This window comes from Pecten maximus, chromosome 19 (genome assembly GCF_902652985.1).
Source record: "Pecten maximus chromosome 19, xPecMax1.1, whole genome shotgun sequence".
NCBI classification, from domain to species: Eukaryota; Metazoa; Mollusca; class Bivalvia; order Pectinida; family Pectinidae; genus Pecten; species Pecten maximus.
Genome location: NC_047033.1, coordinates 19,492,687 through 19,520,408, shown reverse-complemented (window position 1 = coordinate 19,520,408; position 27,722 = coordinate 19,492,687). Strand labels below are relative to the sequence as shown.

The window sequence follows — 27,722 nt, the reverse complement described above, 5'->3', positions numbered from 1 at the left end:
TTCAAATGTTAAAATTATTTATTTCATGACAAAATTAATAAATGCATGTTTTCATTGAATGGCAAGGATTAAAGAATTGCACGGAATGATACATAGCTATGGTACTGGTTAATCTCCTGTATAGCTGTATATAGTGGCCATATCTACCATGCCCAATAAATAGTTCTATGATGAACATATCAATCCGTGCAGCAGGATTGTGTTTGCTGGACTTTATTGCTTGGTGAACAGTCTCTAAGTCATAGTTGGTAGTTACTTCATTGGAAATAAACCAAAGACTTACCCTGATCTAGTGTGATAAGGTATCTGGCTCACAACCACAACAGTCATGGATTCTACTTGATTTTAGCTTTTTTAACAAACAAATCTTCCTGAGGAGTGATCGAACACTCTCCACAGATATTCATCTAAGGTTTAATTGTCCAATGCTCTAGTACTGACCAGCAGTGCAGGGCACCAGCCAAAAGCACCTGTAGAACTGGGTAACTTGATAAATGTTTTTACAAATGGTGACTTGATTAATATTTTTACAAATAGTAACTTAATAAATGTTTTCTAGTTACATTTTTTTTTGTGCGAGTCAATCAAAATTCTGAGATAATCATAGTTATCATAAAATTACACATGACAACCCATCGTTTATAATCACAAGTTAAATCACATGTTAAAACTGGTTTGTTTTCTGTTTGTGTCATCTAAGCTTTATCAAACCATTTATTAAGGTTTCCATGTGATCAGTGTTTAAATAATTATAAAGAGTTATTGGAGTTTATTTACCAAGGATTACTTCTGACAGGATTTTTACTAAATGCACCCAACATTTTTCTCAGAAAGCAGAGGGAAAAACACTAGTAAGAAAAGGAATGCTTATTAAATCAAATACAACACAAAATATCTGTCATTCACCTAGGTGGCAGGGGTTCGATTCCCTGATCAAATGTGAAAAGGTATGGGGTCACCTGGTCGACCAGGTGGGTCCCCCTTGGTACTCTGGTTCCCTACCACGCCCCTCGCACACTTTGATCTGGACCAACAAGAGTGATTATATAAATTAGTATTACTTGTTTTGCAATTGTTATAAAATAATTCAAATTTACATTTTAACAATTTCACAATAAAACTTTATCTGGCCAGCCTCTGGGGATGACAAGTGAGGCTTTATCTTAGTGTTCTTCAGGATTAATGTTTTTACAAGTAATCTGTGTGACTGAACATAATTTTACAGGATGAACAACATTATATCAACTTCACAGAGTCACCAACAGATAATCAAAATAGATCTGGTAACAAAAATGTAAAGGTTAGGTTTTGTTTTGTTTTTGTTTAGTCATTTAAGGACGTGCCAGGTTTTGGAGGTGGAGGAAAGCCAGAGTACCCGGAGAAAAACCACCGACCAACCTCAGTATAATTCAACCTACATGTAATTAGAATTTTTCATTCAACAATATATTTATAACACAATGGAAGCCTAGAGGGTTTTTTTACATGTAATATTGAGTAAATAAGTAACAATCCTGTTTTTATCGTAAACCCTATATATACTATAACTATAAGTAACAATCCTGTTTTTATCGTAAACCCTATATAAATACTTAAACTATAGGTAATGATGCAAGATTCTGATCAAGTAAATACATGTATCTTTCATTCTCTGAGTGATTATAATGAGATCGATATTCAGTAAACAATTACAAATAGATTATTAAAATATTAAAAACCTACAATGTATATACAATGTTCCTAAATAAAAGACTTGAGGCAGGAAAAACTGATTTAGAAGTACAACGTATCTTAATTCTCTTAAGGAAAAGGTAAAAATTATGATTTGTAAATTGCACTTGCCAATAAGGCAGGTATTAAAATAATTTGCCTAAAGCCCAAATCTACTGGCTCTAGGCCATTGTTCCTTGTCTTGATGACAGGTATTTATGATGAGAGCACACATACATTGTACATTGTCAACAACCGTGATGATTGGATCATCCCGACTTACAGCTCTGTACTGATTGTCTCCCCTTGATCTATGTTGTGACCACAAAGACCAAATATGTATAAGTGATAACTTCAGGGCATAGAGAAGGATCATCTCTACCCATCTAGTACGGAGTTTGATGTTTTGAAAATTCATTAAATTTGTCTCAAGACCGGCACAGTATATCTCCTTTAAAAATCAACCATAGCATGTGTCTATGTTTGACACAAATTTGGGTCTTTTTTCCAAGAAGAGAGAATATGTACATGACAAAGAATAATTTTTTTTTTAAATCGAGAAAGAAATACACATTGATATAATTTCATATTTCATTAATTTTTGTCCAACAATTAAACCAAATTTATGAATAACTAAGCTACAACTTGAAGGATTAAATCTCCATACACATTACAGAAAATTAAAAATATTTCCCACAGTCCCTCACCAGTAGAGGTTTCTCCTTATACCATCCGGCTGGAACAACAATCTGTTTGTCAGTAAATAACACTCATAGCTGGTAATGTGACCCTATCACAAATATCCTGGTATAAGGAATTTATTAAATTACAATAAACTAAATTAAAAACCTTTATACATACCCCCAAAATGTCAAACATTAACAGTTTATACTCTTGATGAGTTTGGCAATCTACGAAACTACATAATAAACTAGAATGGTGCTAAACTCTCATGAGTGTACCATAAATAAAAAATATAACATATAACACAAACCTGCTGTGAAATGTCAAATCTTATAGATCTCCTGTTTCCTACTCTCTACGGTATCTTCATCACAATAAATAACAACAGTCCTCATTTGTCATATAAAAATACATTTTCAATAATAACTTTTTAAATAATATTAACTCCGTGTAAATGATATCTCTTCACAATAGATTTTCTGAATAACAAGATAAAAATCTGGATAAAATATCAAAAACATTCCAACACCACTTAAAAGTACACAATTATTTATACAAGATGCTCATTAAAACACACAACCAATTTTATATTAATACTGGATGGAATGTGCAGATGGAACAAGTTTATCACTAAAACACTTGTTATTTTGTAAAGAATTAATATATGTCAAACCTGTCTATAAAGGCCATGTATAAAGGTCACTTAAGGGAGTAGAGAAAATTGGTCCATGTAGACAGGTGGCTTTATATATAGAGGTTTATATACAGTCAAACCTGTCTATAAGGCCAGCTTCTTAATTAGGGAGAAGAGAAAAATGGCATTAATATATAGAGGATTTTATAAAGCTAAACCTGTCTATAAAGGCCAGCCACTTAACAGGAAAAAGAAAATGGCATTGATATACAGAGGTTTTTATAAAGCTGAACTTTTCTATAAAATGAACCTGTCTATAAAGGCCAGCTACTTATTGAAGCTGAATATATAGAGGTTTATATATATCTGAACCTGTCTATAAAGGCCAGATACTTATTGGAGAAGAGAAAATGGCATTGATATATAGAGGTTTTTATAAAGCTGAACCTGTCTATAAAGGCCAGCTACTTATTGAAGTTGAATATATATAGGTTTATATACATCTGAACCTCTCTATAAAGGCCAGATACTTATTGGAGAAGAGAAAATGGTATTTATAGATAGAGGTTTATATACATCTGAACCTGTCTATAAAGGCCAGCTACTTATTGAAGAGCAAAGGTATTATGTTTAGAGGTTTATATCAAGCTGAACCTGTCTATAAAGGCCAGCTACTTATTGGTGAATATATAGAGGTTTATATACATCTGAACCTGTCTATAAAGACCAGCTACTTATTGGAGAAGAGAAGATGGCATTGATATATAAAGGTTTATATAAAACTTAACCTTACCTGTCTATAAAGGCCAGCCAATTTACAGGGGAAAAAAATGGCATTGATATATAGAGGTTTATATAAAGCCAAACCTGTCTATAAAGACACAGTGAACATAAAGCATGTGATCCTCATGGTTTCTTATAAATATTAATAACTTTATATATTTGTATATAGGGACAACTTGTTCTTTTTTTTTATTTCTTCTTGATTAACAAAAATTTAAAAAAAATCTTTGTTAGGGTACTTATGATAACTTTTGACAAACACTAAGAACCCTCTGTTAATATACTCATTTCAGCAGTGGAGTATCTATTGTATAAAAATGTCACTAAGGCAGATATTCCTTAATATTTTGGCAAAATTTCACTACTTTACATAAAGTGTGTTGTTCCCTTAATGTAGAAAATCTAGTTCCATCAAATAGAACTCATAATCACAGGGACTAGGTACATAATCCAGCCAAGTCTACATATATAATACACATATACAGAGGTGGAGATTTCGTGCCAAGTCCCTGTGCTGATGGCATAGATGTAGTATAATACACAGGTTTACCTTTTAAACCATAACTTGAGAAGTAAAAACTGAATCAAAATACATCTTCATATAAATCAATTGGCATCGTCCCTGAATAATTTCCACCAGTTGAAATCAACATTTAATTTCTGATAATTATAACTTTGAAATAACAATTACTTGGTAGTTAAGATTAAAACTATAAAATAGCAATTAATATTGGTATGTTAAAATTGAAAAAAGTAATTAATTAATGCTTATTTAAAAGAATCATTCAGTTATCACATTCTTAGAAAAACAGTCGGGTAAAATTCCAAAATACATCTAATATAAGAATATTATGCTGAGGGCCCATGGTCATCATAATTTGGCATGAAGACGGACATCAGGCAAGCGGCCATTTTTGCTGAGGCAAACTGCTAACTTTACACATTTACAGATATGATCAAGGACATGGAATGGGACGGATTTGTTCACCGGCAAGTAGACAACATGGTTGATGAGATAGCGTGCCTCGTGAGGGTAGTTCCTGTTCAGGGCCTCAAAGGGGTTGTTCTTCTTCTGGAAGTTGTGTCTGTTTTCAAATCTGCTGGTTGTGGTAGTATGTTGATGGTGAAAATCATTACAATTTTCCAGTTTGATGACATTAGCTCCAGAGTTTTCTCTTTCTATTCGGCCAGCGCCACAGTTTTCGGGTTCTACAATGCTAGTGTCACAGTTTTCGGGTTCTATGAGGTTAAGCTGTGTTGCTCCGCGATAAGCATCTATCCCCATGGCATTCAGTACCTTCACCACTGCATCGGGATTGTCCTGGAACAACAAAACACAACATAAATACAAATGTATTTCTATACAGAAGTCAGTTAAATACGGAAGTTAAAAAAGAATTTTCGGATGCCTGTCTTCCATGTTTAAGACCAGCTGTGTGATTTACAGAAGTTTCCATATTTCAGGCCAGCTGTGTGATTTACAGAAGTTTCCATATTTCAGGCCAGCTGTGTGATTTACAGAAGTTTCCATATTTCAGGCCAGCTGTGTGATTTACAGAAGTTTCCATATTTCAGGCCAGCTGTGTGATTTACAGAAGTTTCCATATATCAGGCCAGCTGTGTGATTTACAGAAGTTTCCATATTTCAGGCCAGCTGTGTGATTTACAGAAGTTTCCATATTTCAGGCCAGCTGTGTGATTTACAGAAGTTTCCATATTTCAGGCCAGCTGTGTGATTTACAGAAGTTTCCATATTTCAGGCCAGCTGTGTGATTTACAGAAGTTTCCATATTTCAGGCCAGCTGTGTGATTTACAGAAGTTTCCATATTTCAGGCCAGCTGTGTGATCTACAGAAGTTTCCATATTTCAGGCCAGCTGTGTGATTTACAGAAGTTTCCATATTTCAGGCCAGCTGTGTGATTTACAGAAGTTTCCATATTTCAGGCAATAATATTATAATACTTGCTTTTAATAGCTGTAGATATCTATTTCAGCTTACCATCAATATCGGGAAAAGCCAGTAGTTATTGACCTCCGCCTGCATCCCTACCATGGTGACCCCCTCGGGTAGCCTCTCTCTCACATATTCTGCCTTAACCTTGGATGAGTTGAAATCTGTCACGTCAAAATCATTCAGTCTCCGTTTCATTGTGGCAAGAAGGGCGTTCGATGGTTGTGCTCGAATTCTTTCTACCATTTGATCAGGAAATCCTCTGAGAAGCTTGATAACAATTTTTTTGTGATCAATATTCAAAGTTCTGGTTAAAACCATCCCGGGTTTGATAATACGCGGACAATCTAAAACAATGTAGACTGCAGAATATTTCAAAATTTTCTTCAGATATTCTGAATGTTTTTGCACAGGATATTTCAAATATTTTTCATTCATCTGCTCATATAATTTCTCATCTTTAATTTTCGCAAGAGCACCTCCAAAAGCTGTGGAATATTTGATGACACCAAAACTGAAAACTGTCAGATCACTTCTAGGGTTTCCAATCCTCTCAAAACCACAAAAACATTCAGCACAGTCTTCGATGACATGGATGTTTCTCCTTTCAGCAATGTCTATGATAGATTCGATGTCACACCATTTGCCGTAGATGTGAGCGATAAGAATAGCGACTGTTTTATCGGTGATGAGAGATTCCAGCAGTTCCACCCTCGGTCCTGTTGTTTCTATATTCACATCTAAGGGGACAACCTTTAACAAAAATTTACATGATCAGTTTTACATATATTAATACATTAAATAAGACAATAATTCACATGATAAGTTTTACATATACATGCGGATGGTGTTATGTAAGGTTGGCGGTAAAACTGGTGCATTAGCGTGGGAGAAAATCTGTTCTATTCATGGCGATAAGCCAGTTTGGCGGTATAACGGGTGGCGAAAGTAACAGGGTTTTACTGTATTAATACATTAAATAAGACAATAATTTACGTGACTCCCCAACATGCTATAACTACACTGTATATTTTACTAGTGTCAACATACTCCGATATTGACATGCTGAATACTGTATACAATGTAGATGTTCTATTTCACATTTTCACATGTGATATTTCACAGTTGTTTCAGTCAGGACTAATTCATGGGTATCAAATTTCGTGTAACCACACCTTGTCAACATTCTGCAAAACACATATCTACATTGATATTTGCTGGATATTTATTTTCGCCGTACATTTAATGACTGTAAATATAGCAAAATCAAATCCTGTGAATTTTATCAACATTACAGTATGTTAGTTTATTTGTTGGGTTCATCGATCGCCCCATGTACAGCCAGGGTCATTTGTGAGGCGGGGTCTCCTTGTAGTAGTTGGTGACTACCTCACTGAACACCATACTGGAGGCCCGTCACATGCCCTCCAGAACAATAAGGGTAAAGTGTCTTGTACGAGGACACAACAACAACACAGACCGGCCCGTTACTCAGCTTCCTGAGAAACACAAACCGACACGGATATGGAGCGTGGAACCACGCAGCTCCGATCTTCACCTGAGATTAAGTGGCCAGCGCTCTTACTGACAGAGCTCTCGCCGCCCCTCGGTATATGTTCAGAGAAATCTGTGGCACTATAACACGCAAAATTAATGTTTACATATTAGCACATTAACTAAAGCAGGATTAAAGCTTATCTCTCCACCATGTTGGAGCGAACTAAAATCCAGAACTATACATGAAAGTGCCATCAAATTGAGAAATTTGAGGCACTTTGACAGCCTGTATCCTCATATGGTCACAATTTAGATAAATTCATACTCAATTTTTAAACTAGGAGACGAAGCTTATTTCAGGATAAATATGGTATATTATTGCAGTTAATTGATATTACACTTGGAGACGGGGCTTATTTTAGGATACTTATGGTATATTATACAGCAGTTAATTAATATTATACAAAAAAAACATATAATACTAGTGGTTTGCTGCCTCCTAGAAAAAAGAATGACAATTAAGTTATCAATTTTCTGTAAGATATGGAGATTTTCCTGGAAATATTTTAGGCACACTTTTTAATACCTTTGTAGTTTATACCATTTATTAATAACTGTGAATAAAATCTTTATATATGGCCATGGTTCACCATTACAGACTCTTAATAAGCCAAATTTTTAGAAACTAGAAAATGTCTGTAAGACATAAATGCCCGCTGCTACTTTAATTAACAGCCTGAAACACAGTTTGGTGAGAATCAACAGTTCCAGGACGGGACGGGACGAGACGGGTAAGACATGGGTAACACTATTGATATTGAGTACAAAATGTATATGAAATTGTATATTCGGTGATTTTTCACAACAATATTTTTTTCATACTTATAACTTCAAATGAATAATTATATTAATACAGTCACAACCCGACAATAACTATCTTTACACAAAATTCCATAATAATACCCATATCTAATCTTTTATGCACAATTCAACAAAAATTATTTTAATCAACTTAAATTTAAAATTCAGTCCAATATCTGTTGATATTAATATTTGTATTTTTTTTAATTATATGAACTGTGAACAATATAACACCAAAAATAGTTAAATTACAATGTATATAAATCCAGTTGATGTACATGCATGTACACCAAACATTTCTAACTTCAAATGAATGTATACACACATAGCATCTTGTATTTGTTTTAAAACTCAATCTGACTTAAACAGTCATGTCATGATCAATAAAGACATGTTGCCTTAAAGGACTCTCGTATTGATTTATACAGCTAGGTTACATATGTTATACATATGGTATTTTTTTTATCAAAGAGTTGTATAAAAACAGTGAACAATTTTGTAATATAATACAGTTTCCTAGGCTCGGTAATAACCGGAACAAGGACATAAAGCCCAATCAATCAATCAGTAAAATAATACCTTTTTCAAGCTAGATGAATAATTTGTTATTTTCAAATAAATTATATGCATCTATAATACTTAGAGAACATTTTGTATTGATCATGATTCAGTATTTTTTTCTTCTTCTTCTTCTTCTTTATTTTGAGCTTTGACGATTTTTAAATAGTGCATTTAAATAAATAATTATGGTATACAAAAACAGTCTTGATATAATAGGTAATGTACTAGTTAAATGTTCAGATAGTGACAGCTCAGATGTCAGATTCTGATCTGAAGTACAAGATAAGATTTGAATTACATCAATAACTTAGTACCCAGTACTGTTTATATAACCGGAATGTTGAGATAATAGATTAATTTTGTCCCAAAAAGAATGATAAAAAAAATGTCTAAAAATCTGCCACTTAACAGCCCATTGAACACAGTTTGGTGAGGATCGCATCAGTAGTTCCTGAAATTAAATTCATAAAAATTGCACTCTATGAGGGGCTATTGGGCAAATATCATACTTTTGGAATTGGTCTCTTGGTTTTAAAGAAAAAGTCATTTATCCATGGATCGCATCAGTAGTTCCTGAAATTAAATTCATAAAAATTGCACTCTATGAGGGGCTATTGGGCAAATATCATACTTTTGGAATTGGTCTCTTGGTTTTAAAGAAAAAGTCATTTAGGGAAAAATTGGAGACATGTTATTGTGGCATCCTCAGGGCTTGTATGTACTTTTAGTGGAGGCTGGACTTGGCTGGACATCGGTCATTACTGGCTACTGACCAATGGTCTTATGATGTATGGAGCTTCAAAGATGAAGATACGTACAATGTACTACTAGACGCCTTGTCAGCAGTCACACTAAACCAGGTATGTAAGCAAAGGATTCATTTCAAAATGAATGGGATCTAAACTGTGCTGGAAGACAACGGCCCCTATACAGTCCAGACTGCAGATCTGGACCTCTGGGTCCATCAAGCTAAGGGCCCTGTACAGTCCAGACTGCAGATCTGGACCTCTGGGTCCATCCAGCTAAGGGCCCTGTACAGTCCAGACTGCAGATCTGGACCTCTGGGTCCATCAAGCTAAGGGCCCCTGTACAGTCCAGACTGCAGATCTGGACCTCTGGGTCCATCAAGCTAAGGGCCCCTGTACAGTCCAGACTGCAGATCTGGCCATCTGGGTCCATCAAGCTAAGGGCCCCTGTACAGTCCAGACTGCAGATCTGGCCATCTGGGTCCATCAAGCTAAGGGCCCCTGTACAGTCCAGACTGCAGATCTGGCCCTCTGGGTCCATCAAGCTAAGGGCCCCTGTGCAGTCCAGACTGCAGATCTGGCCCTCTGGGTCCATCAAGCCAACGGCCCTTGTACAGTCCAGACTGCAGATCTGGCCCTCTGGGTCCATCAAGCTAAGGGCCCCTGTACAGTCCAGACTGCAGATCTGGACCTCTGGGTCCATCAAGCTAAGGGCCCCTGTACAGTCCAGACTGCAGATCTGGCCCTCTGGGTCCATCAAGCTAAGGGCCCCTGTACAGTCCAGACTGCAGATCTGGCCCTCTGGGTCCATCGTGCTAAGGGCCTCTGTACAGTCCAGACTGCAGATCTGGCCCTCTGGGTCCATCAAGCTAAGGACCCCTGTACAGTCCAGACTGCAGATCTGGCCCTCTGGGTGCATCAAGCTAAGGGCCTCTGTACAGTCCAGACTGCAAATCTGGCCCTCTGGGTGCATCAAGCTAAGGGCCTCTGTACAGTCCAGACTGCAGATCTGGCCCTCTGGGTCCATCGTGCTAAGGGCCCCTATACAGTCCAGACTACAGATCTGGCCCTCTGGGTCCATCGTGCCAAGGGCCCCTGTACATTCCAGACTACAGATCTGGCCCTCTGGGTCCATCGTGCTAAGGGCCTCTGTACGGTCCAGACTGCAGATCTAGCCCTCTGGGTGCATCAAGCTAAGGGCCCCTGTACATTCCAGACTACAGATCTGGCCCTCTGGGTCCATCATGCTAAGGGCCTCTGTACAGTCCAGACTGCGGATCTGGACCTCTGGGTCCATCAAGCTAAGGGCCCCTGTACAGTCCAGACTGCAGATCTGGCCCTCTGGGTCCATCAAGCTAAGGGCCCCGGTACAGTCCAGACTGCAGATCTGGCCCTCTGGGTCCATCAAGCTAAGGGCCCCTGTACAGTCCAGACTGCAGATCTGGACCTCTGGGTCCATCAAGCCAACGGCCCTTGTACAGTCCAGACTGCAGATCTGGCCCTCTGGGTCCATCAAGCTAAGGGCTCCTGTACAGTCCAGACTGCAGATCTGGCCCTCTGGGTCCATCAAGCTAAGGGCCCCTGTACAGTCCAGACTGCAGATCTGGCCCTCTGGGTCCATCAAGCTAAGGGCCCCTGTACAGTCCAGACTGCAGATCTGGACCTCTGGGTCCATCAAGCTAAGGGCCCCTGTACAGTCCAGACTGCAGATCTGGCCCTCTGGGTCCATCAAGCTAAGGGCCCCTGTACAGTCCAGACTGCAGATCTGGCCCTCTGGGTCCATCAAGCTAAGGGCCGTTGTACAGTCCAGACTGCAGATCTGGACCTCTGGGTCCATCAAACTAAGGGCCCCTGTACAGTCCAGACTATAGATCTGGCCATCTGGGTCCATCAGGCTAAGGGCCCCTGTACAGTCCAGACTGCAGATTTGGCCCTCTGGGTCCATCAAGCTAAGGGCCCCTGTACAGTCCAGACTGCAGATCTGGACCTCTGGGTCCATCGAGCTAAGGGCCCCTGTACAGTCCAGACTGCAGATCTGGACCTCTGGGTCCATCAAGCTACAGCAATGAAGTTAATTCCAAATACATTTATAAAGTATTGAGTATAAACAGCTTCAGTCAATGTGTCTGTGCTGATATAGATTTCAGTAATATTGATCACATCCCTCATGACTATCAGGATGTTAATGGGGCGTGTAATTGAACATCATCAGAAGCTAAATTAACTTCTAATAGACCTAGCTACTTATCACTAAATATTTAACATTGACTGTACAGTGAGTATAAGGTACATATCCAAGTCATGTCTGAACCAGAAAGCTCAGTCAGCGCCGGCCAATTGTAACCTCAGGTGAAGGTGTGTGGTTCAACACTCCCTACCTGTGTCAGTCTGTGTTTCTAAGAAAGCTGACGAGAAACGGGCCGGTCTGTGTTGTCATGGTAGTGTCCTTGGTCTTACCCTAGTTGTATTGGAGGGCATGCGACAGGCCTCCAGTATGTTGTTCAGTGAGGTATTCACCAACTACTACAAAGTCCCCGCCTCAAAAATGACCCTGGCTGTTCACAGGGCGATAAACCAAGCATACAAACAAAACCAGATTTAACCAATACACAATGAATCTCAAACTGATTGGAACTAATCTTTAAATTTTACACATTCGTTTTCCATCTGAAGAGCTCCGAAGAGCTCCAAATCTTCAAAAAGCAATCCCTTCCTCCAGAATGACAGCATGATCATCATTGGGAAAGAAATGTCATACTTTAAGAGGATGTCAGTTAAGACAAGAGGCCCTGAGGGCCTGCACCTCTGGATATTGCAGTGAATATATGGGGAAACTCTACATTTCTTCAGAAGAAGTGGCCTCTGTGACCTTGAAAGTAGGTAAAGGTCATCAATATGAACAAACTTTGTAACTTTTCATCCCATCATGCTACTGGCCCAATATCATAGCCCTCAGGGCCTCTTTATTTAAGATTAAAGATGCTAACTGATGCGACAAGGGAGTAAGATCTATTTTGGTCTCTTCAATGTCCCCTGGCAAGATTCAAATTCTCAAAAAGGGCAATAACTCTTATAAGTATTCCAAAAATACATTGTTGGCAAGGATAGCTTAATACCATTTACTAATTATGAAACTAGTCAAACAAGAGATCAGTAAGACAAGGAGAAGAGAGATCTCCAAACACAATTTTAAAATACTTGTCTCTTTCTATAAATAGTGGACTCATATGATAGCACATAATACATATAATAATATTCCCTTTTAAACTATTGAATACATAGCCTTTGACAGTTCACAGTTATATATGATGACAACATATATATATAAGTCACATTCAATCTTAACCAATCAACTATGACTAAAAATAGATAAAAACAAACCTTGAGTTTGTGATGTTTTACAATATACACCATATCTGGTATGTTGATGGCGGACATGATGACCTCAGAGCCTGGGGGATAGTCCTTGACCTGTAGGTAAAGGTCAAGGGCAGTCCTGACAGAGAGACAGGGCAATACTGAGTTCTGATTGGCTGGGTTGGACCACATGATCTGTAGCTCCTTTATCATTGGCTCCCTCTTTGCTGTACATCTGACACATTGTGAGGCGCTGAAGAGAAGGTCACGCCAGTCTGCATCTAAAAAAATACATTTATCAAAAAATGTCATCAAGATGGCTGATAAACAACCCTACTCTCTCACCAAGATGGCTGAATAATACCCCCACTCTCTCATCAAGATGGCTGAATAATACCCCCACTCTCTCATCAAGATGGCTGACTAACACCCCCACTCTCTCATCAAGATGGCTGACAAATACCCCCACTCTCTCACCAAGATGGCTGACTAACACCTTCACTCTCTCATCAAGATGGCTGACTAATACCCCCACTCTCTCATCAAGATGGCTGGCTAATACCCCCACTCTCTCACCAAGATGGCTGACTCATACCCCCACTCTCTAATCAAGATGGCTGACAAATACCCCCACTCTCTAATCAAGATGGCTGACAAATACCCCCACTCTCTAATCAAGATGGCTGACTAATACCCCCACTCTCTCATCAAGATGGCTGACTAATACCCCCACTCTCTCACAAAGATGGCTGACTAATACCCCCACTCTCTCACAAAGATGGCTGACTAACACCCCCACTCTCCCATCAAGATGGCTGACTAACACCCCCACTCTCTCATCAAGATGGCTGACAAATACCCCCAATCTCTCATCAAGATGGCTGACTAACACCCCCAATCTCTCATCAAGATGGCTGACAAACACCACCACTCTCTCATGAAGATGGCTGACAAACACCCCCACTCTCTCATCAAGATGGCTGACAAACAACCCCACTCTCTCATCAAGATGGCTGACTAACATCCTCAATCTCTAATCAAGATGACTGACAAATACCCCCACTCTCTCATCAAGATGGCTGACAAACCCCCACTCTCTCATCAAGATGGCTGACTAACACCCCCACTCTCCCATCAAGATGGCTGACTAACACCCCCACTCTCTCATCAAGATGGCAGACTTATACCCCCACTCTCTCATCAAGATGGCTGACTAACACCCCCACTCTATCATCAAGATGGCTGACTTATACCCCCATTCTCTCATCAAGATGGCTGCCAAATACCCCCAATCTCTCATCAAGATGGCTGCCAAATACCCCCAATCTCTCATCAAGATGGCTGACTAATACCCCCAATCTCTTATCAAGATGGCTGACTAACAACCCCACTCTCTCATCAAGATGGCTGACTAACACCCCCAATCTCTCATCAAGATGGCTGACTAACACCCCCACTCTCTCATCAAGATGGTTGACAAATACCTCCACTCTCTCACCAAGATGGCTGCCAAATACCCCCAATCTCTCATCAAGATGGCTGACTAATACACCCAATCTCTTATCAAGATGGCTGACAAATAACCCCACTCTCTCATCAAGATGGCTGACAAATACCCCCAATCTCTCATCAAGATGGCTGACAAACACCCCCAATCTCTCATCAAAATGGCTGACTAATACCCCCCCTCTCTCATCAAGATGGCTGACAAATACCCCCAATCTCTCATCAAGATGGCTGACAAATACCCCCACTCTCTCATCAAGATGGCTGACTAATACCCCCACTCTCTCACAAGATGGCTGACTAATACCCCCACTCTCTCACAAAGATGGCTGACTAACACCCCCACTCTCCCATCAAGATGGCTGAATAATACCCCCACTCTCTCATCAAGATGGCTGACTAACACCCCCACTCTCTCATCAAGATGGCTGACTAATACCCCCACTCTCTCATCAAGATGGCTGACTAATACCCCCACTCTCTCATCAAGATGGCTGACAAATACCCCCACTCTCTCATCAAGATGGCTGACAAATACCCCCACTCTCTCATCAAGATGGCTGACTAATACCCCCACTCTCTCATCAAGATGGCTGACTAACACCCCCACTCTCTCATCAAGATGGCTGACAAATACCCCCACTCTCTCATCAAGATGGCTGACTAATACCCCCACTCTCTCATCAAGATGGCTGACTAATACCCCCACTCTCTCATCAAGATGGCTGACTAATACCCCCACTCTCTCATCAAGATGGCTGACTAATACCCCCACTCTCTCATCAAGATGGCTGACTAATACCCCCACTCTCTCATCAAGATGGCTGACTAATACCCCCACTCTCTCATCAAGATGGCTGACTAAATACCCCCACTCTCTCATCAAGATGGCTGACTAAACACCCCACTCTCTCATCAAATGGCTGACTAATACCCCCACTCTCTCATCAAGATGGCTGACAAATACCCCCAATCTCTCATCAAGATGGCTGACAAATACCCCCAATCTCTCATCAAGATGGCTGACTTATACCCCCACTCTCTCATCAAGATGGCTGACTAACACCCCCACTCTCTCACCAAGATGGCTGACTAACACACCCACTCTCTCATCAAGATGGCTGACTAAACACCCCCACTCTCTCATCAAGATGGCTGACTAACACCCCCACTCTCTCACCAAGATGGCTGACTAATACCCCCACTCTCTCATCAAGATGGCCGACTAACACCCGCACTCTCTCATCAAGATGGCTGACTAACACCCCCACTCTCTCATCAAGATGGCTGACTAATACCCCCACTCTCTCATCAAGATGGCTGACTAATACCCCACTCTCTCATCAAGATGGCTGACTAATACCCCCACTCTCTCATCAAGATGGCTGACAAATACCCCCAATCTCTCATCAAGATGGCTGACTAATACCCCCACTCTCTCACCAAGATGGCTGACTAATACCCCCACTCTCTCATCAAGATGGCTGACTAATACCCCCACTCTCTCATCAAGATGGCTGACTAATACCCCCACTCTCTCATCAAGATGGCTGACAAACACCCCCAGTCTCTCATCAAGATGGCTGACAAATACCCCCACTCTCTCATCAAGATGGCTGACTAATACCCCCACTCTCTCATCAAGATGGCTGACAAACACCCCCAGTCTCTCATCAAGATGGCTGACAAATACCCCCACTCTCTCATCAAGATGGCTATGGCCATCCTGATGATTGTGTGTACATCACACCTTGACTCCATTCATAACTACTCACTACCCCCTCCCTAATTGTCTTTGAGGACAATCATTATATACACCTAGGTGTAAGAGTCACCAGGTATGCAGAGATGAACATATGTATAAAAGTGAACACTGAACCAAACTGTATATATCATATTTGCTGTCACTTAAATTGACATGTCATGATTAAATAGATAAGTCTGTATATAAACATACACCCCAGCAGTCCATTCTCCCAATACCTTAAAAACTCCTTTAATCCTCCAATTTAAAAAAAAAAACGTTCACTTATACTTTCTAGTTCATAAATTCAATGTATTGAACACCCATATACAGATAAGGTTTTATATGAATAGGGGGGATACTTTTCCTATGGGGGGGATACAAATCCTATGGCCAGTTTTAGTATCCGGATACAAATCCTATGGGGGATACTTATGACACCGGTAGTTACTATAGTCTATCTATATTTATCATAAAAATAAGATTTCCGACACTTCCACCTCTGAGGCCATAAAAAACGATGTGTATGTTTCTGCTGATCATGCTATGCCAGAAAAAAAATAGGATAGTGACTATAGGAATCATGACTTTAATATTTCTTCCTTGGAAATGGCCAAAAAGGAACAAAAAATATAGGGACAGTAAGATAAGTGGAAACATATTCTTTTAGGTCTGACTCAAGTTAGGGAGAGCTAATACGATGACAATGAAGTGGTATTTGTTTATATATATACTTTACAACAATAGACGGCATACGAACAGGGCACAAGAACTACTGTAATCTGCTTATGAGCTTAGCGTAAAGAATTTAATTATCTGATAAAACATTAAATAATTAATTCCCTTTACCCCTACTGACCACAGAGTGATGTATTTAGACAGTGTGTAACAATGATATTGTACATGTCGACATATATAATTTTATTACACTATTTGTTGTTGTTTTTTTTTCAGACGAGTCCCGAGATCCAGCTGACCGACATTTCCAAAATTTTGATGAGTTCAAATATACTAAAAGATAAAGTGGATATGATCTTCAAAATTTGAGTATGTCCCACAGCATTAGCTGAATTATTATTAATTATTGTTTGGAAAATTACATAGATGCAGAACAAACACAGGGCTTTTTCTCGCTGGTTTGGGATGGGGCCTTTTTGTCTCATTTTGGGAAGAAAATTGGTGGATTGGGAAAGAAATTTACAGGAGTAAACTGCAAATTTTGGGAATTTGGCTTTAAAATGAAATAATTTCAATTGGGAATGGGGCCAATTAATGCCCCCAAAAAGTCCCCAGAAAAAGCCCTGAAACATGACACCACAACATACACCAGACATCAAGCTGACCCTTGAATTTAGCAATTTCATAAGTCAAACCACAATTTCTGTAGCATTTTGTAGATTTTTTCCCCAACCTTTTATGTCAGACTTACATCTGTCAACAATGTTATATACAAAATGTATTGTGAATTTTATGTAATATTTACTCAAAATTTCTGCCTGATTTATACAACTCAGGACTGTAACAAAGAGGATATTTTTTTTTATTCTGACTCTCATCCGTACACAAACAGTTCAAAGTGAGGGCCTTATACAGTATATAGAGGTTCGCCAACAGATGGCAATAGTTTATCATGCTTATCTTATTAACTTGAGGTAGTCAATTTTCCAATTTTGAAAAAGACAAGGTATACGTATGTAATGGTTTATAGCATTACATCAATGTTATATATATGATTCAATGAAAAATATCCAAACTAGCCGAGTGTGACCTTTGACCATTTAATCTTAGCCAGCTGGTAACCACCAAAATGTAATTTTAAAAGTGGTAATTTTTTATGAACATGCCTGTATATAACTGGGTAAATCATAAATAAGTTACATACATGTTATTACACTGAAATTTGACTTTACAGTCACATGCTCCACTGTCATATATTATAAACACTGACTTTACCGACCACTGACTTTACCGACCACTGACATTATCGATAACTGACTTTACCGACAACTGACTTTAACTACCACTGACTTTACCGACAACTGACTTTACCGACCACTGACTTTACCGACCACTGACTTAACCGACCACTGACTTTATCGACCACTGACTTTACCGACCACTGACTTTACCGACCACTGACTTTACCAATCACTGACTATATATCCCGACCACTGACTTTACCGACCACTGACTTTACCGATCACTGACTATCCCGACCACTGACTTTACCGACCACCGACTATCCCGACCACCGACTATCCCGACCACCGACTTTACCGACCACTGACTTTACCGACCACTGACTTTACCGATCACTGACTATCCCGACCACTGACTATCCCGACCACTGACTTTACCAATCACTGACTATCCCGACCACTGACTTTACCGACCACTGACTTTACCAACCACTGACTTTACCGACCACTGACTTTACCGACCACTGACTATCCCGACCACTGACTTAACCGACCACTACTTTACCGACCACTGACTTTACCGACCACTGACTTTACCGACCACTAACTTTATACCAACAGGAACACTGTCCTATCAAACACTACCTGGTAGTCCTATAAGGTGCTAGTAAAATCAGGTTTCACTGCTATATTTAACTGACTTCTGATAAAACAAGATTTTTGTCAATGCAACTGATACTCTGTCAGAGCTAGCATCCAGTAGGCCCTTGATGAGAGTATGGTTTTAAACCCTGAAAATAATAATATCTAACCCTTGGGATTGAAGAAACATGTCTTTTTGACATTTTGACCCTTCAGACTTTCTGAGAAATGATCATTTGACTTCTGGAATTGCTAAATATCAAGGTCAAATGGATGCCTTGCACTATTACCATGGTTACATTCAATTTCCATCTAGACCTTTAGACCCTTTGAAATATGTCATGGCCAAATCAGAAGCTATTTAATTTGATTAGTGTCAGGAATTATGTGTATGTACTGTAGGTAGCACACAATCGGAAATAAAGCCATCTCAATACAGGGAGGTGTTTGTTCAAAATTATATATGACTGCTACCTAACCTGCCACACATACATATAATATAATGATTGGTAACTGAGATTACAGAGTATAGTGACAACCCAATCTGTTAATTTTTTATATTAAGCAACCAGGACGTCACCTTTTGATTTTACAATGACATATATAAAGATGGCTGTGCTGACGTCACCTTTTGATTTTACAATGACATATATATAAAGATGGCTGTGTTGACGTCACCTTTTGATTTTACAATGACATATATAAAGATGGCGGTGTTGACGTCACCTTTTGATTTTACAATGACATATATCAAGATGGCGGTGTTGACGTCATCTTTTGATTTTACAATAACATATATAAAGATGGCTGTGTTGACGTCACCTTTTGATTTTACAATGACATATATATAAAGATGGCTGTGTTGACGTCACCTTTTGATTTTACAATGACATATATAAAGATGGCGGTGTTGATGTCACCTTTTGATTTTACAATGACATATATATAAAGATGGCTGTGTTGACGTCACCTTTTGATTTTACAATGACATATATAAAGATGGCGGTGTTGACGTCACCTTTTGATTTTACAATGACATATATATAAAGATGGCTGTGTTGACGTCACCTTTTGATTTTACAATGACATATATAAAGATGGCTGTGTTGACGTCACCTTTTGATTTTACAATAACATATATATAAAGATGGCTGTGTTGACGTCACCTTTTGATTTTACAATGACATATATAAAGATGGCTGTGTTGACGTCACCTTTTGATTTTACAATCACATATATATAAAGATGGCGGTGTTGACGTCACCTTTTGATTTTACAATGACATATATATAAAGATGGCTGTGTTGACGTCACCTTTTGATTTTACAATGACATATATAAAGATGGCGGTGTTGACGTCACCTTTTGATTTTACAATGACATATATATAAAGATGGCTGTGTTGACGTCACCTTTTGATTTTACAATGACATATATAAAGATGGCGGTGTTGACGTCACCTTTTGATTTTACAATGACATATATATAAAGATGGCTGTGTTGACGTCACCTTTTGATTTTACAATGACATATATATATAAAGATGGCTGTGTTGACGTCACCTTTTGATTTTACAATGACATATATAAAGATGGTGGTGTTGACATCACATTTTGATTTTACAATGACATATATAAAGATGGCGGTGTTGACATCACCTTTTGATTTTACAATGACATATATAAAGATGGCTGTGTTGACGTCACCTTTTGATTTTACAATGACATATATAAAGATGGCTGTGTTGAAGTCACCTTTTGATTTTACAATGACATATATAAAGATGGCGGTGTGGACTTCACCTTTTGATTTTACAATGACATATATATAAAGATGGCTGTGTTGACGTCACCTTTTGATTTTACAATGACATATATATAAAGATGGCTGTGTTGACGTCACCTTTTGATTTTACAATGACATATATATAAAGATGGCTGTGTTGACGTCACCTTTTGATTTTACAATGACATATAAAGATGGCGGTGTTGACGTCACCTTTTGATTTTACAATGACATATATAAAGATGGCTGTGTTGACGTCACCTTTTGATTTTACAATGACATATATATAAAGATGGCTGTGTTGACGTCACCTTTTGATTTTACAATAACATATATATAAAGATGGCTGTGTTGACGTCACCTTTTGATTTTACAATGACATATATCAAGATGGCGGTGTTGACGTCATCTTTTGATTTTACAATAACATATATAAAGATGGCTGTGTTGACGTCACCTTTTGATTTTACAATGACATATATATAAAGATGGCGGTGTTGACGTCACCTTTTGATTTTACAATGACATATATATAAAGATGGCTGTGTTGACGTCACCTTTTGATTTTACAATGACATATATAAAGATGGCGGTGTGGACTTCACCTTTTGATTTTGTAATGACATATATATAAAGATGGCGGTGTTGACGTCACCTTTTGATTTTACAATGACATATATATAAAGATGGCTGTGTTGACGTCACCTTTTGATTTTACAATGACATATATATAAAGATGGCTGTGTTGACGTCACCTTTTGATTTTACAATGACATATATATAAAGATGGCTGTGTTGACGTCACCTTTTGATTTTACAATGACATATATAAAGATGGCGGTGTGGACGTCACCTTTTGATTTTACAATGACATATATAAAGATGGCGGTGTTGACGTCACCTTTTGATTTTACAATGACATATATATAAAGATGGCTGTGTTGACGTCACCTTTTGATTTTACAATGACATATATATAAAGATGGCTGTGTTGAAGTCACCTTTTGATTTTACAATGACATATATATAAAGATGGCTGTGTTGACGTCACCTTTTGATTTTACAATCACATATATATAAAGATGGCTGTGTTGACGTCACCTTTTGATTTTACAATGACATATATAAAGATGGCGGTGTGGACTTCACCTTTTGATTTTACAATGACATATATATAAAGATGGCTGTGTTGACGTCACCTTTTGATTTTACAATGACATATATAAAGATGGCGGTGTTGACGTCACCTTTTGATTTTACAATGACATATATATAAAGATGGCTGTGTTGACGTCACCTTATGATTTTACAATGACATATATATAAAGATGGCTGTGTTGACGTCACCTTTTGATTTTACAATGACATATATATAAAGATGGCTGTGTTGACGTCACCTTTTGATTTTACAATGACATATATAAAGATGGCTGTGTTGAAATCACCTTTTGATCTTGCAATGACATATTCAAGATCTAAACAGTAAAGAGGGACATAAGCCTTGCCAGCAAATCGAGGATGGAGGTGAGCACACTGTACAAAATTTTTCACGGATAAAAAAATTCAAAATCAATCTGGTAATCCCAATGTTTTATATACATGTACACAGTTATCAATATGTGCTATATATATAGAGAATGTGACCATTTGTACAAAACAAAACTGTGACTTACCAATATAGACACATGTGTATGGTACAACTGGCATCCTGTGTATCCTAGCCTCTCCAAACTATGACAGCTATATCCATGTGTTGAGATTTACATCTTGAGGGTCTCAAATCATCTCGGAGATTATGAGGAACGCTTATCAGTAGTGTCTGCTTCTTCCTTATATGTTGCTGATATTATGTCTAAAACATAGAAAAGTAAATATTTAGGCCTAAATTTACAATACACGTAAAAAAAGCATGCTGTGTATGTATGTATTGCTAAAGCAATAGCAATACATGGCTCTATTATAACAACCCCCACTAAAAATAGTAACAGTGACCTTGAGCCAAAACCCCTGAAACTTGAACTTGACCTGTAACTTCTCATACTGAATTTAAATAAAACTTTCACCAACAAACCTTGAAATGTGGCTGAGAAAAGTACGGAAAACTGAGTGGACAAACGGACCGATGGGCGGATAGACGAGGATGAAACCTACAGTCCCCTGTGAATCCGACAGGAGACTAAAAATAGGGTAGGTATATGTATATGTGTGGAAATCTATTTTCTTTTTAAATAGTTTTGACTAAATAAAAGGTTATAGACAAGCAATCTTAGCTTGTTCTTCGAATTCCTTTAAAATATATATAGTGTTGGTAAGGGTTAGCACAAAAAAACACAGATATAATCATTTCAGGCCTTATTGAACACAAATGTCAAACAAATTCTTGATATAAGGTATTGAAGTACTTCCATCACAATGATTTTTAATTTTTTAAATAGTATTTTGTATCATAGTAAAGTATTATACATGTATTATTCTTCTGTCTTCCTTCATAAATAGAGCTATTTAGGCCCATTCCCCTGGTTAGATTTGGTTGTATTTATATAGGCCCATTCCCCTGGTTAGATTTGGTTGTATTTTCCCAGTTTCATATTCACATTTTCCTAATAATTTAAGTGTCATCCCTGTACATGAGTTTGTTTCAGGAAATTTTGACCAATATGTATTTCAAACAGATCTAGATGTTCTTAAATGATACTAATTTCTTTTTATCAAAACTGAATTAAACATAAAAAATACCACTATAATTTGCTAATTTTTAGATAAAACAAATTCAGTAAAAGAAATTGTAAAGAATTGCTGTACCCTTAAAATTTGTGAGTATAATATATAACCTGCTGGAGATGTAATACTAGTATTAATAGTATTATGGTATTTGGGCATTCAGTTGACCCTTAAGATTCAGCAATTTTAGAAGTAAAATCACCATTTCTCAGAAATGTGAAGAGTTTTAAAAATCATATGTCAAATAAACATATATGCTTTCAATTCCGAGAGTCAAGTCTGATATCAAAGATACTTCAACCATGTAAGAGGTTTTATACGGCAAGATACTTTTGACAGGCGCAGTTGGCAAAATCATATCCGATAGAAAAAGGGCCGACCAGTGGCCTCTTATGTTATAGGAGTGATATTGAGGAGTAAAAAAATACTCTCAATGCAAGGTTCTACTGAAAGCCCTGATATTAGGTGAATATGAAAAGTGTTTACTATGTCATCTTCGCTAGCCAAGACTTCTGATTATATTACACTCCACGAACCCTTGGCAGATATAGTCGACAGTCCTGGCCCTCTAGCGGAGATTTGAAATTACCACCCTTTACGCATGAAGTTTTCGACCAATCAAAACGAACGTTACCGATTTACTTCATCGGTGATGTTTACAGACACACATGAAGGCTTGTGTCAATTTTGATGAGATATGTGATCAATGACTTATATAAATTGATCAAACACTGCGAATATTTCCCTAAAGATTTACGTCTCTGTTTTTAGGTAAAATATCATGACATAGTCGACAATGTAGCTCTGCACTGGGCGCCGTAATTTTTGTTTACTGCGAAACCAAGCCTGAATTTAAAACGCGATTTGATTGGGTGCCCTGGGATTCCAGGGCGCGACAGTTTGAACACGACTATATCTGCCAAGGGTTCGTGGAGTGTAACGTAATCAGAAGTCTTGGCTAGCGAAGATGTTACTATGTAGGATCCCGGAGAAAAGACAAAGAAAACAGCAGCAGCACTCAGAAGAAGGCGTTGTATTTTGTAAATTAACAAGAGGCCCAATGGACATGTAGCGCTGTAAGGCGTTGTATTTTGTAAATAAACAAGAGGCCCAATGGACATGTAATGCTGTAAGGCATTGCATTTTGTAAATAAACAAGAGGCCCAATGGGCATGTAGTGCTATAAGGCATTGTATTTTGTAAATAAACAAGAGGCCCAATGGACATGTAGTGCTGTAAGGCATTGCATTTTGTAAATAAACAAGAGGCCCAATGGGCATGTAGTGCTATAAGGCATTGTATTTTGTAAATTAACAAGAGGCCCAATGGACATGTAGTGCTGTAAGGCATTGCATTTTGTAAATAAATAAGAGGCCCAATGGGGATGTAGTGCTGTAAGGCATTGTATTTTGTAAATTAACAAGAGGCCCAATGGACATGTAGTGCTGTAAGGCATTGTATTTTGTAAATAAACAAGAGGCCCAATGGACGTGTAGTGCTGTAAGGCGTTGTATTTTGTAAATAAACAAGAGGCCCAATGGACATGTAATGCTGTAAGGCATTGCATTTTGTAAATAAACAAGAGGCCCAATGGGCATGTAGTGCTATAAGGCATTGTATTTTGTAAATTAACAAGAGGCCCAATGGACATGTAGTGCTGTAAGGCATTGCATTTTGTAAATAAACAAGAGGCCCAATGGGCATGTAGTGCTATAAGGCATTGTATTTTGTAAATTAACAAGAGGCCCAATGGACATGTAGTGCTGTAAGGCATTGCATTTTGTAAATAAACAAGAGGCCCAATGGGGATGTAGTGCTGTAAGGCATTGTATTTTGTAAATTAACAAGAGGCCCAATGGACATGTAGTGCTGTAAGGCATTGTATTTTGTAAATAAACAAGAGGCCCAATGGACGTGTAGTGCTGTAAGGCATTGTATTTTGTAAATAAACAAGAGGCCCAATGGACATGTTGTGCTGTAAGGCATTGTATTTTGTAAATTAATAAGAGGCCCAATGGACATGTAGTGCTGTAAGGAATTGTATTTTGTAAATAAACAAGAGGCCCAATGGGCATGTAGTGTTGTAAGGCATTGTATTTTGTAAATTAACAAGAGGCCCAATGGGCATGTAGTGCTATAAGGCATTGTATTTTGTAAATTAACAAGAGGCCCAATGGACATGTAGTGCTGTAAGGCATTGTATTTTGTAAATTAACAAGAGGCCCAATGGGCATGTAGTGCTATAAGGCATTGTATTTTGTAAATTAACAAGAGGCCCAATGGGCATGTAGTGCTATAAGGCATTGTATTTTGTAAATTATCAAGAGGCCCAATGGGCAGGTAGTGCTTACCTGCTGAGTGCTCGATCCTTATGCAACTTTGAAGATATCAATGGTTTAGGTCAGTTAAATGCCAGGGCTTTTTCTCAATGGTTTTAATTGAAAAAGCCTTTTTGTCTCTCATTTTTGAAAAAAAAATGGTGAATTTGGAAAGACTTTTAATTTTTCATGATCTGTATGCAGTAAACTGCAAATTTTGGGAATTTGGCTTAAACATTTCATTTGGGAATGGGGCCCAGTAACGACACCAAAAAGTCCCCAGAAAAAGCCCTGAATATAAACAGAATTAAGCTGATTACAACGTTAACTTTACAATGTATCATATACACTATGTGTTGGTGATCCGAAGATATAGATCTGAATTTCCTGTCGTAGTTGTACCGAGAGAAATATATATAATATATGTACAATTCGTATCCATGTATGTAAATACATTGCGATCCAGGTATTCATATCGTCTTATAGACGACTTCCACAATGATCATGTCAGAGTATCGGGCCGACCATCACTGTGCCATTGAAACGTTCTTTTATAAGAACGCCGATGTGGCGCAGCGGTACAAGCTGTGGGTATTTCTGGCTAGGGGATTGGGTGCAGTAGATCGTGAGTTTGAGGCCCTTTCAGGGCACAAGTCAAAAAGTTGTCTTCCTTCGTCATTTGTGTTTCTAATTATAAGCTATATATAATTATAGGGTACATGTATATATATTATTAAAGCTAGATTTATTTATTTAGATACATTTTGTAGGCCTGCATTTAAGCATACTTACGCTGGCCTAATTATATAAGCATGTCGCTGGGACCATTCGGTTATTGAGAATAAGTAGTTTTAAAGATTTTAACTAGGTGGGGATGCATCAGGGCTCCTGTGACCTTAAAATCAGTCAGTCATTTGAACGAACGTGGTTGCCCTAATTCATCCAGCATGCTACATACAGGCCCAATATTAGCTGAGCTCTTTTTGGGGTATTATGAACAAGACATACAAAGATTTTAGCCTGACACAAATGACCTTTAATGTAGGTCAATGTCATTCATTTTGAACAAACTTGGTTGCCCTCAACCCAGCATGCAACAGGCACAAATATCAGGACTCTGCTTCATTATAGAGAAGAAGCCATTTAAAGAATTTTGCCTATTTTACCCTTGTGACCTTGAATGTAAGTCAAGGTCATTCATTTGGACAAAATTGGTAGCCCTTCATGCAAGCAAGCACAAATATCAGGTCTATGGGCCGCCTGGTTATTGAGAGGTTGTTTTTTAAGATTTAATCTTTATAGCCTGTTTGACCTTGAATGTAGTTCAAGGACATTCATTTGAAAAAAAAAATTGGTACCCCTTTCTCTTCACCCCAGCATGCTATAGTTGCCCAGGCCAGTTTCAGGTCTCTGGTCCTCTCAGTTACAGAGAAGTTGTTAAAATGGAAAAGTTGACACCCGACAGATGGCCGAATGGATGACAGACGCTGTCACCACAGCATTAGCTCACTTGCCCTTCGGGCAGGTAAGCTAACAAATCAAGATGAATATGTGATACATGAGGCAGCTAGGAGTAATTCGGGCTTAAACAATAAAAATATATGATAATCAAATTATACAAATACATAAAATTTCCCACACTGATAAAAAATATGTATCACAATCAGAGACCTATATACTATATAGTATATAAGGTCTACATGTCACAATATATAAATATAATTATCATTTGTTTGTGTTTAATATTTCATTACTACATATATGGCAGTACCGTATGTATATTGGGTTTACATACATTGTATAAACAACATATTTTAATCAATGCGATGTTATATAAGCCTAGTGTCCTTATGTAAGTTTCTACAGTGGCGGACGATAGCACCAAAATAGATCGATCGTCCAAACCAATAAAATTATATAATTCACAGGTAAGTGTATACGTATACGTAGCTGTTTGTAATCTTACGTTGTTGCCTTATCTTGATTCCCAGAAAACAGTGTCGAAAGCGACACAAATATATTCTATTGATCATTTTGCAACTGTCACGACTCACGATCGCGAGCTACAATATCACAGCTCTCCTGTAAGTGTAAGGCTACGGTGGGTGTGTCGCGACAACCAAGTTTTTAATAATAAAGAATTTAAAAATTTTATAAAAGTATTTTTTGCATCATGTTTAAACAAAACTTACCTAGATGTACCTGTACTAAACATCCATGTCTTATCCATGTGTGTTATCATAGGTAAGCCTTCTCAATATGCACCTGTTACACGGGACAGGTAATATTTAAATCACCCCGT

General features: G+C 38.2%; 1 protein-coding gene across 1 annotated transcript; it reads right to left on the bottom strand.

The window, feature by feature from the left end:
* Positions 1–27,722, bottom strand: LOC117317635. Its single transcript, XM_033872489.1, has 5 exons — positions 27,613–27,722; positions 22,055–22,233; positions 12,810–13,066; positions 5,812–6,516; positions 1–5,132 (listed from the first exon to the last, which is right to left on the bottom strand). Exons 2-5 carry the CDS (start codon positions 22,086–22,088, stop codon positions 4,683–4,685), a joined length of 1,446 nt encoding a protein of 481 aa, XP_033728380.1. The 5' UTR covers positions 22,089–22,233; positions 27,613–27,722; the 3' UTR covers positions 1–4,682.

Excerpts from the sequence above, each read along its gene's own strand:
- LOC117317635 (XM_033872489.1), bottom strand. The coding sequence starts at position 22,088 with ATGCCAGTTGTACCATACACATGTGTCTATATTG. Across the intron at positions 6,517-12,809 it reads TAAAACATCACAAACTCAAG|GTTGTCCCCTTAGATGTGAA; the intron begins GTTTGTTTTTAT and ends TTTTTGTTAAAG. Across the intron at positions 5,133-5,811 it reads GGCTTTTCCCGATATTGATG|GACAATCCCGATGCAGTGGT; the intron begins GTAAGCTGAAAT and ends TTGTTGTTCCAG.